At 37.8% G+C, this 12,186-nt stretch overlaps 1 protein-coding gene across 7 annotated transcripts in view; it reads left to right on the plus strand.

Annotated features, from left to right (window-relative positions):
- Positions 1–12,186, plus strand: part of CPQ (carboxypeptidase Q) — a 390,372-nt gene that overhangs the window by 89,062 nt on the left and 289,124 nt on the right. For all 7 annotated transcript variants that reach the window (XM_074353133.1, XM_074353132.1, XM_074353135.1 and 4 more), the window contains one exon: positions 5,204–5,657. In XM_074353133.1, coding sequence (XP_074209234.1) covers positions 5,225–5,657 — 433 coding nt within the window. In that variant the 5' untranslated portion in view covers positions 5,204–5,224. Of the gene's footprint in view, positions 1–5,203; positions 5,658–12,186 lie in introns of those variants that run through there.

Raw genomic sequence — 12,186 nt, forward strand, 5'->3', positions numbered from 1 at the left:
AGTAGTGGCTTGTTTGGGGATTTTAAGGGACCTCACATACTTTCCGTGTCCTGATGTGGAATCTGGGTGGATTCTTTGTGCTAAGGAGACGGGTGATATTGAAGATCAGGAAGAAAACTACCTCTCCGTCCCTCCTCTGTTCCTTCCTTCTTTCCTTTTCTGGCTGCAAGACGAATGGGAGCTGTTCATTATGTCCCCTGTTACAGCGCCCTGGGCGGGGGTGTTTCTGTTTCATATACGTCGAAGCGTCACACAGTAGACCTTTTTAGTCAGACCTTGGGGAATAATTCCTATGACCGCAGCATCTTCCACCGTTTCCCCCTGCTTGTCACCCAGCTCCTTGCCGTCTTCTCTGCGGCGCGTGTTTTGTGAGGCCCCTCTGTCTCTGGACGGTTGGTTTCTTCCGCTGGGTTGCGTGTTCCTCAGTGCCGCCCCCACCTCCCTCACATGCCCCTGGGGGCACGCCTGCCAATCCCCTCCTCCACTCTGTTTCACAGCACCTGGTAACTGCCTCAGGTGCAGGGGTTCACGTTGTTTGTCTCTCCATTATACTTGGTAGTTCTTTGAAGGTGTGGATATTACCGTATACATTTGTGTCTTCGGTGCTTAGTAAGTGAGGTGCTTAATAAATTTTTGTTAAATGACTGGAGAAATGAAGTTATGACCCCAAACAAAACACCATTTACAATTATAAAGGGGAAATGTTTGAGATGAGTAATACTGTTTGTCTTTGTGGATCACCATAAAATTATTTGTTCCCTTTGCACACTATAGAAGAATTCTCTTATGGCTTGACTTGCTTAATATCATTTGACTGAAATGACTGCAGAGGGACATTTCTACTTCTGAGCTAGGGCAGATTAACAGGTTTTCAGATCAGCAAACCCTCCTGGTGATCCCATAGGAAACTTTACTTAGGTCAGTGTGGTGCCAAGGTTTTGTGTTTGATATAAGAATTCAGCTCCAGTGACTGTATCATTCACGATTTTATCTAGTCCTCTCTTTTTCTTAGGTAAACTATTTACATGTTTATCACCTACTGTGTAAAACTGTACATGTTGATTTTTCTAAAATTAGCTCTGAGCTACTAGGGCTATCCTATCCCCTGGTACTAGTGTGAAAAGATTTGGTGAGTAAATCTGTATTTATGTTATCCAAACCCTTCTCATCTTATACACCAAAATATTTCTCCTTTTGGCCTATGTCTTTTCACACTGAGGAGGGTGAATGTTTTAGTTCTTTCATGCAGATAAACTGGTGGTGATCACGGTTCTCATTTGGATTGACTTCAGGTCTAGAATGAAGTTTTTTGTTGTATGGTGACCCTAACCCTGTGAATTAGGAGAGAATTTCTTCAAATTGTCCTTGATTATTGGCTTTTTGTTTTTAGTGTTACTTTGTCTGTATATTTCACTATTTTAATATTTATTATAATCCTCTGTTTCTTGATAGGAATATACAAATTGTGTGTCAGATTGTAGTCTCTGTGTTTTTAAATTACATATTATATCTTAAGTTTTTTTCTTAAGTGATACAGCAGTATCTTGTTCCATTTTTGTTACCTCTCCAAATGTAGACTGTTAGTAATAATTATTATTTTCTACTAGTTATTAATGAAAACATCTTAGTTGGGCTAGGGTACCTTTCTAAAAACAATAATAATAAAAGATTCTTGTAGTGCTCTGTTAGAGAGGTATATAATTATGCATTCTAGCCAAGAATTACATCAGTTATTTTCAGATTATGTTCCAGGGAAAACCAGGTTTAGAGTCAACTAACATATATTTAGTGTTTACTTATGTCAAGTGTTCTAGGTAATTTCTCATGTAATTCATTGTTTTGTGCCTTCAATCTTAGTAAACTTTATACTCAAGAGAAAAACTGATCCGTCAAAAGGTAACAAGCCATCCCATTTTAAATTAGCCTACTTTTAAAAATAAGCATTTATTGCATTTGTGGGATTTGAAGGAACAGTGTAGTTAAGGTACTTAGAACAATACTCCCAGATACCAGTTTTGGTTTTAAAGTAATTATATCATTTTTTAGTGTCAAAATTAATTTAACTGACCATGTTAAGAACCGTTAAGTATTATTATCAAAATGGTGCGTTGTATGTTAATTCAGCTGACATATAAGCAGAAAGGTGTAAAAATGATAGACTCAGGCACTGTTATTTCCTGAACTTCTCTTTTAACCAGGATGTGACCTGCAGATAATGTCCTGGTGGCCCTCTGCGAGGGGTACCCTTCACTCTTTTCTGACTGTGGGGCCATTGCTTGAGACTGTCTTGAAATGTCATGTATCCTCTGTAGCTTTTCATGATGTCCTTTGTTCTTCTCTTTGTTCCAGTGCTACTCTATGCAGAGTCTATCAGCACATATATTTATTGTAGGTATTTGCCTCTCAGGCTGCATTTGGATATCCTTCATTGAATTTCTACCATACGCAAATGCACATAGTTTCCTATAAGAAAACCATCCTTAATCCTTCAGGAAGTATGCGTTACTTGGTCCGCTTACCTGGTTGATTGTAGTTGCTGGTTTGTCTGCTGCCTGGGTATCATTGCAAGACAGGCCTTGATTAACTTTCTACCGAACAAGGGTATGGACTAGGGATCCCTAAGATCTCCCGTATCCCCACAGTTGTCATTATATGATTCTAATCCATCACAAGAAATATATTGTGAAATCGTTAACTAGTGTTTGCATAATGCTTAGAGAATTTTTAATGAGAAGTAGGTACTTGAGGTTAGTGTTAATTAATAGATGGCTTATTAACCTTTCTTTTTCTTTTTTCACCCCAACAACACACTGGAAAAATGTACTTTCAAGAGTAAATTGAAATCTGGTGAAATATTTTGATTGCTTCATAGAATTTAGCTTTCAAAAACAAGCATCAGTATAGTTACTGTAGAAACGAAAACCCTATGCATATAAATAGAGTTGACCCTTGAACAAGGAGGGGTATTGGTTCCAAGACCCCCTGCAGATGCTACAGTCTCATAGTTGGCCCTCCATATCCGTGGTTCCATAGCCATGGATTCAGCTAACCGCGGACCTTATAGTGCTGTAGGATTTATGGGGAAAAAATCTGCATAGAAGTGGACCTGGGCAGTTCAAACCCATATTGTTCAAGGGTCAGCTGTAGTTACAATAAAACAGAAAGCAGCAGCGATGTATAGTTTTCATAATTTTTCAAAATATTTAAAATACTGCCAGTTTTTATTCCTATGCTTTCTTTGTGAAGAAGGGAAGACATGTATTGCTCCTAGTCGGGGAAAGCTAAGACCTAGAGAGATTAAAGGCTTATTCATTCCTCCATAGAAAGATATTGAGTGCATATAGGCACAGTGATGAGTAATTTATCCTACTTGACTTTGAGAGCAGGAGAGACAGATTTATAAACAAATACATTAGTTGATAATATAGTTAATTATGGTAGAAGCACAGAAAGTGGTGCACGTAACTCTGCGGTGTTGTGTGGTGAGGCTCCACAGAAGAGGCGATTTTTAACGCATTCTCATTAAAGAAGGAATGGAGACCTTTGCCAGAAGGGGAGTAGGATGAAGAGAAGGGCCCTGCAATAAAAGAGAATGAACAAATGTAGAGACCTAGAGTTAGGAAAGGGCCTGGGTATTTGAAGAACAGGGTCAAGTTCAATGCAGCTAGAACATTACTGTCCAATGTAAATGTAAATATGTAAGTTAAAAATTTCTAGTAGCCACATTAAAAAATAAAAAGAAATAGGTGAGTTTAATAATAATATATTTTATTTAATCCAATATGTCTGAAATATTTATGTTGTTGTTTTCATACTTAAGTGTGAAGCATTTGATTTTAAAGATCAAAGCAGGTATATATTTTATAAGTACAAAACATCTCAGTTAAGACTAGCCACATTTCAAGTGCTCAGTTTCTAGAAACTTAGGGGTGTATGTTTGTATGCACATGAGAGAGAGAAAATGAGAGTAAGAAATGTGTGCTCTATAGAGGGGGAGGTGGAGAGATGAGGTCGAAATGTTTGTTGGAACCATATTTTGAAAGACCTTAAATGCTGCCTGAATTTGGAATTTATCCTTATAATGTAGTAGTTTATATCTGTGCTTTTAAAATTATTTGTAGTGAAAGGCCAGTTTTCTAAATTTAGGGTTTGTTGCAGACTGAGAATTTTGCATAAATATAACAGCAGTGAATTAGAAACATAAAATAAGAGGTCTACAAAGAGAAGCACCATTTTTTTGTCATTAGATTTGACAAATGTACAGTTATTCTGTCAGTTACTTATAAAGGTATCTAAGCCAGTGCTATGCAGTAGAACTTTCTATGATGACAGAAGTGTTCTGTCTGTGCTGTGCAAGACAGTAGCCATTAGCCACATGTGGCTATTAAGCATTTGAAATGCAGCTAATATGACTGAGAAACTGCATATTTATTTTAATTTCAATTGAAATAACCACAGTAGACTATTGGCACAGCACTGGCTATGTTTACTCTTAATCTTTGTATTCATCTTTGTATTTATCTTTTGTGAACTAGTGAAAAGCAGTGTGGACTGCCATTGGTACACAAACCATACTCTGAGAAGCACTGTTTACGGGTGGCCTCGAGAGCTGGAAAGCCTTTGGTGTCCTTGGCAAGTTACTTAATCTCTCATTACCCCAGGATCCTCAATTCTAAAACCGAGGAAACGATCTCATAGAGTTGCTGTGAGGATTAAATGTGGAGGGGATGGGATTAGGGAGAGCACCAATAACAGATGATGTCTGAAAGAGCCTCACAGAATGAGTTCAATAGGCAAAGAGGAGAGAGCCTATGACGTAGAAGGAACTCTGAAACCCATTTGGAGCGTACCCTATTTAGAGGAAGGGGTAGCAACTAACTGCCCAAGCCCTGTCACTGCTACCACTATTTCTTCCTCTCTTTCCTAGTTATCTTCTTATTTTAATCTTTTAGCATATATTAAACTGGATTGCTAAGTAACATGTGATTCTGTGGTTTTAATAAATGCTACCTTATCAATAAGGCAATCAATCATTGCCTCTTTAATTCTTCATTCCTGATGCCTGAATTTAATGATGCAAATTGAGCAACAGTTGAGAAGGGAAGGGGAATCCTGTTTGAAAAGCAGTCCCTGGGTTATGGGCAGATAGCTGTGAAATTTTTTTCCCCTAAAGCATATTTCTTACTTACATATATTATTTTAGGAAGAGAACCAACTGGAAAAAATGAAGTTCCTTCTCTTCTTATTCGTTGGTGTCGTTCACCTTTTATCCTTGAACTCTGGGAAAGCTATATATAAGAATGATATCTGTCAGAGGACTTTTCAAGAAATAAAAGAAGAAATTGCCTGTTATGGAGATGTTGCTAAAGCAATCATCAACCTTGCTGTTTATGGTAAAGCCCAGAACAGATCCTATGAGCGATTGGCACTTCTGGTTGATACTGTTGGACCCAGACCAAGTGGCTCCAAGAGCCTAGAAAAAGCCATCCAAATCATGCACCAAAACCTGCAGGAAGATGGGCTGGAGAATGTCCACCTGGAGCCTGTCAAAATACCCCACTGGGAAAGGGGAGAAGAATCTGCTGTGATGCTGGAGCCGAGAATTCACAAGATGGCTATTTTGGGCCTTGGCAGCAGCATTGGGACACCCCCAGAAGGTAATGTTTGTCTTTTCAAGTCAATTTGCTATGTTCTTTATAAAACTAATGCCATGTGACATAACTGATTATAGGGTGCATGATTCACATTATAATTTGGGTGATAAAAAGGAAGATATAATCATTTCCCATTCCATTGGCTTAATGAGTTCTTTACTCTTATATTCCTTTTTCTTCCTTTTTTCCTCTCTCTTTTCTGAAAGAAGGCTGTACAGTGTCACTTCTTGAAATGAAGAATCTACAGCTATTGGTCCATGAGACTTCTGAGCCCTGTCACTTAATAATTTCTGTCTAGTATAACATTAGTATCATCCTGTAGAAAATAGAGATATATGTGTACATAGGAAACAAAAACTATGACTTCTTCCAAGGGGCCTCAATGTACAGAATTTCTTAGAATTAATACGGAACAAAGCCTTGTACACTGAATTGATTTAAGTTAATTATTTTTATAGAACCTGAGGCCTCTAATGCAAGGAGTTATCCAGGGTGGAGTTGTTTCTACTTATCAGCACTCTGGCTCAGCTTCATCAGATGGTGTAAGTGCTTACTTAGATCAGAGATTTACAACCGGTCAACAGTGAGCTGTGAGTCGGTGCTGGACTATTCATGAACTCTTTTCCCTTGGCAAAGGAACTACAGTTGACCCTTGAACAAGAAAAGGGATGGGGCACCAACCCTCCATACAGCTGAAAATCTGCATAGAACTTATAGTCAATCCTCCATATATACAGTTTGGTTCTTCTATACCTGTAAGCTTCTGTATCTGCAGATTCAACCAACTGTGGACTGTGTATGTAGTACTGTTGTATTTACTATTAAAAAAACCCACATGTAAGTGGACCTGCGCAGTTAACCTGCATTGTTCAAGGGTCAACTGTAGTTTATAAAAAATACCAGTGACCCTCTCTAAAAAGTTTATGGAAATTTTCGACCTTCTCTGATGCCAAGATAAACACCCAGCAGAGGAGAAGATAGTAAGCTTTTGAGAAACATCTTTATTGAGATATAATTCATGTACCCTAATGTTCACCCATTTAAAACATACAATTCTGAAGTTTTTAACATAGTCACAGAATTGTGCAACTACCACCAAAATCTACACTTCATCACCCCAAAAAGAAATTTTATACTTTTTAGCAGTTACTCTCCATCCCTTTCCTGCCACCCTCCTAAGCCTTAGGCAACCACTTATTTGCTTTCTGTCTTTATGGATTTACCTATCCTGGATATTTCATGTGAATTAAATGATAATACACTGTGTTATGGTCTGTGACTGGCTTCTTTCATGTAGCATAATGTTTTTTAGGTTCATCCATGTTGTAGCATGTATCAGTACTTAATTTGTTTTGATTGTTGAATAACTTTCCGTTTTATGGATATACCACATTTTATTTATCCATTAATCAGTTGTTGGACATTATTTACCTATCTGTTGGCTATTATGAATATTGTTGCTATAAACATTTATGCATAAATTTTTGTATATACATGTATTTTCATTTCTTTTGGGTATATACCAAAGAGTAGATTGCTTGATTATACAATAATCCTGTATTTCACTTTTGGAGGAACTGCCAAACTGTTTCCAAAGTGACTGCGCCATTTTACATTTTCACTGATAAATTCTAAGTTTTACACATACTTGTCAACAGTTGTTACAGGTCTTTTTGGTTATAGCTGTCTTAGTGGGTATGAAGTGATACTCATTTTGGTTTTCATTTCCATTTCTCTAATGACTAAAGATGTTTAGCACACTTTCATGTTCTTATTTGCTGTTTGTATATCTTCCTTGGAGAAATACATATTCAAATTCTTTGCCCAATTTTTAATTGTGGTATTTGAATTTTTATTCTTTAATTGTAAAAGCTCTTCATGTGTTCTGGATGTAAGTCTCTTATCCTTGTGATTTAATATTTGATATAGAAAAGTCTTTAATTTTGATTTAGCACAGTTTATCTAATTTTTTTCTGTTGTTTGTGCTTTTTATGTTATATATCTAAAAATCATTGCCTAAACCAATTTCACAAAGATTTATTCCTGTATTTTCTTCTGAGAGTTTGATAATTTTAACTCTTAAATTTAGGTCTGTAAGATAATTTTAGTTGTGAGGTAGGAGTCCAACTTTGTTCTTTTGCTGTGATCATTTAGCAGTCTCAGCATCATCTGTTGAAAAGACTATTCTTTCCCCACTGAGTTAGGTGTATTTCGTTAATTGATTTTCAGATGTTAAACCAACTTTGCATTCCTGGGATAAATCCCACTTGGATATAGTGGATAATCTTTTTATATGTTACTGTTACTGAGTTCAGTTTGCTAGTATATTGTTGAACAATTTTACATGCATATTCATAAGGGATATTGGTCTGTAGTTCGTGTGTGTGTGTGTGTGTGTGTGTGTGTGTGTGTGTGTGTCTTTGTCTTTGTCTGGTTTGATATCAGGGTAATTCTGTCCTAAAAGAATAAATTGAAAAGTATTATCCTGAATTCTATTTTTTGGAAGAGTTTGTGAAAGATTGGTATTAAATTTTTGTTGAATTCAACAGTGAAGCCATCTGGTTCTGGAAATTTCTTTGTGGGAAGATTGTTCATTATTACTTCAATATTTTTCCTTCTTATAGATCTCTTCAGATTTTCAATTTTTTGAGTCAGTTTTAGTAGTTTGTGTCTTTCTAGGGACTTACTTTTATATAGATTATGGAATGTTTTTGGCATACAGTTATTGATAGTATTCACTTATAGTTGTTTTTATTTTTGTGAGGCTAGGGATCCAAATTACTGTTCAGTGTCATTTGGTTTCTGCCTGAAGAACTCTTGTTAGTTCTTTGTTGTTTGTTTGTTTTTCAAAGCAAGTCTGCTAGCAGAAAATACTCTTAAGCTTTCATCCATCTTTATTTCTTCAATTAATCTTCATTTGTGAAACACAGTTTTACTGGATATAAGATTTTTGATTCACAGTTTTTTTTTATTTCAACACTTTGAATTTGTCATTCCATTGTCCCCTGACCTCCATGGTCTCTGATGAGAAGGCAGCTGTTAACATTATTGGAATTCCCTTGTACAGGCATACCTTGGAAATAGTGTGGTTCAGTTCCAGACCATTGCAATAAAGTGAATATTGCAATAAAGTGAGTCACATGAATTTTTTTGGTTTCCCAGTGCCTATAAAAGTTATATTTACAGTATAATGTAGTCTGTTAAATGTGCAATATCAGTATGTCTAAAAAAACAATGTACATACCTTAATCAAAAAATAATGCTGTTGGAAAAATGATGCCAAAAGACATGCTTGACTCAAGATTGCCACAAGCCTTCAATTTGTAAAAAATGCAGTATCAGCAAAGCACAATAAAAAAGGAATGCCTGTTATGTGACAAGTCATTTTGCTCTTACTGATTTCAAGATTTTTTTAATCTTTATTTTTGGTTTTCAACATTTTGATTTTCATGTATCTAGATGGGGATCTCTTTGCTTTTATCTTGCTTAAAGGTTGTTGAGCTTTAAGTGTAGATAAATGTTTTTCATCAGTTTGGGAAGTTTCACCTATGTTTTTCTATGAATATATTTTCTACCCCTTTTTTGCTCTCTTCTCCTTCTGATACTTCCATTATGAGTATGTTGGTGCACTTAATGGTGTCCCACAGTTCTCTGAGGCTCTGCTCATTTTCCTCCCCCTCTTTCCCCTCTCTGTTCTTCAGATTGCATAATCTGTATCAATCTATCATTAAGTTCATTAATTTTTTCTTCTGTTTGCTTAAATATAGTACTTAGCCCTTCTATTGATTTTTTTTTTTCAGTTATTTTACTTTTCAACTCCAGAATCTCCACTTGGTCTTTTCTATAATTTCTCTTTATCAGTATTCTCTATTTGATGAGACGTTGTCATCATACCTTCCTTTAATTCTTTAAGTATGGTTTCCTTTGTTCCTTGAACATGTTTATAATAGCTGCTTCAAAGTCTTTGTCTGATATGTCCTACAGCTGGGCCCCCTCAGGGCAGTTTCTATTGCCTGCTTTTTTTTCCCCCTGTGTATTGGTCATGCTTTTCTATTTCTTTTCATGTCTTATATTTTGTTGTTGTTGTTGAAAACTGACTTTAAATAATATGTTCTAGCAACTCTGAATGCTGATTCTTCTCCCTTCTTCTCCACGGCCCCCTGGAAGTTGAGGTGGTTTTTGTTTTGTCCTTTGTGTGTTTAATGACTTGGGTGTGCGAACTTTGTGAAGTCTTTTTCTCCCACAGTGTACAGATCCTGATGGCCCTATTCTTAGTGCTTTTGTTTTTCCTGTTTTTCCGTTAGTCTGGCCTTCTAGGTGTCACCCCGAAATATGCACAAGCCATTTATTGGTCAAAGGCTGTGCTTAGGTGCCCTTAGTCGGTTGTATTTTTACCCTTTACTGTTGGATGTTTATGTGCTTGAGGGTTGTTATTTAAACTTAATGAATTTATGTTTTTGCCCCAAATTCAGCCAGGGCCTCGTAGCTCGGAAGTACCCCCTCCGATCAGTTTTGGGAGGGCACGGTCTTGGGCATGTACATAGTCTTCCAGCCTGCTGGGTTGCATGTGATTTTATTATTAGGCCTCGCTTAATAATATTTCCCCCTATGGCAGAATGGCTTATTTTTCAGCCAGTGTTTGGTTAGAGGCTGTGCTTAAGCCTTTTGTGCCAGTGAGGCTTCTGCCCTTTGTTGACTGATCTGGATGCAGCTTGGGAAATGTTTTCAGTCTGACCATTGTCCAGTTTTGATTGTTCCTGAGTAGGAACATGTGCATGGTTTTTTCAACACCCAGGGTTTATTGTGGTCCAAGGAGAGCTTTTCTTAGTTGCTTTTTTCCCTCTGGTTCTTTTTGTGAAACTTCTGATTGCTCTGCCGTTTTGCTTATTTCTAGCACTACCATGAAGCATCCCTTTACTTGCCCTCAACCAAGCTCTCCATTGTTTTCAGCAGTACCTCAGGCATGGAATTCTCAGTGTTCTGCTCCAAATAAAGTCACTGTCCTGGGGAGGAGCTGCAAAGCTCTTCATCCTCCTGGCTTGCTGCTTCCCTGGGAGTTCTCGGGAGCTAGACACAGTGTTTGTGGCCTGTTCCTCCCAGAGTGATATCCCTAGCAGGTGCTAGAAGGGGAAGGTGGCAGCTACTGTTCTTCTCAGCTTGCTTTTCCCAGCATGAGACTTCTTCCTATGAATGAGCTAAGACAGCAGTTTCAGGATTCCAGTTTTCTCATAGCTATACCTGGGGTGGGGTTTCTACCATACAAATAGGATCTGGGAAGAGGAATGGGGACTCAGTCCTCTTGGAGTGGAGTGGCCATAATAAAGTTTTTGTAACATGGAGTTAGGTATGGGAGAAGGAAGCAGGTCATGGCCCAAATCCTACAGACTCTCATTATTCTAACTTAGTTTAGTATAATTTCTTGAATGAGTGTTTCTCCATTTGCTGTGTGCCCTTAGGACAATTTTGAGAGACTTTAAATGATTTTTAAAAATAATTTTCCCAGTTTAATGTTTCATAGCGGGGAAGATCTGCCAAGTTTCTCACTCCTCCATTCTGGAAGTACCAGTGGTATGGCTAGTTTTGATCCCTTTGAGGCTGCATGAATCAGTGGTAGAGTCCTCTGAGGTATTAGGGACCCCTCAGCTTGGGTTCTATATTATCAACCAGGAGTTTTGTTTAATTGCCTCTTGTTATCAGTGTTAGACACTATATATATATGTGTGCGTGTGTGCATGCCTGTGTGTGTGTATGTGTGTGTATTTTTTTTCCTTTTTAAGCCCTCCTAACTGTCTTACAAGGTCTACCTTTTTTTTTTTTTTAATAGATAAGAAAACCAGACTATAAGAGGTTAGGTAATTTGCCCAGGGTTACACAACTCGTAAGAGGCCAAGTTCAGGCACGAACAATTGTCAAACGCCAGAGTATGTGCTTTTAGTCACTAGACTATATTGCCTCACATACAAATATTTTAATGTAATTTTCACTTGTAAGATTTCCCTTTTTAGCCATTTGGCTGAAGCAGATCTGTCTCAAAAGCTGCTGATACCCGTACTGTGATGGCAGAATATACTGGTGTCAGCACCTTATTTTGGTCATTTTTTCTCATTCCTGTTTCTTTCTTATCCTCTTTTCTTGTTCTGTAGCTGGGCCTGCTCTTCCCTGGCTATCTGCCTGGCAAAACTGAGCCAAGTTACTGATGGCTCCTGGGGCCTTCAAAACCCAGGGGGAGTGAACTTCACTCACTGGAATCTATTGTGATGTTCCAAGACTCACTCTCACCCCATTCCTCATTCCATGGGGCTCAAAGTAGATAAACAGTTGTCTGGTAACTGGACTATTTTAGGCTCTGAGGAGACTGGAGAGTTAGGCTGGATCAGGTGTGGAAACATCCCCACAGGAGACAGTGTGAGGTCTGCAGAAAGGAACCTCTAGGTACAGGTTATGTGGGGCAGAGCTCATCTCCCAGGAAGCCCGTGTTGTGTCCTTGGGTTAACCACCTACTAGTTGTGTGACTTTGGGCCAGTCATTTAAT

Source organism: Camelus bactrianus, chromosome 25, assembly GCF_048773025.1.
Source record: "Camelus bactrianus isolate YW-2024 breed Bactrian camel chromosome 25, ASM4877302v1, whole genome shotgun sequence".
Taxonomy (NCBI): domain Eukaryota; kingdom Metazoa; phylum Chordata; class Mammalia; order Artiodactyla; family Camelidae; genus Camelus; species Camelus bactrianus.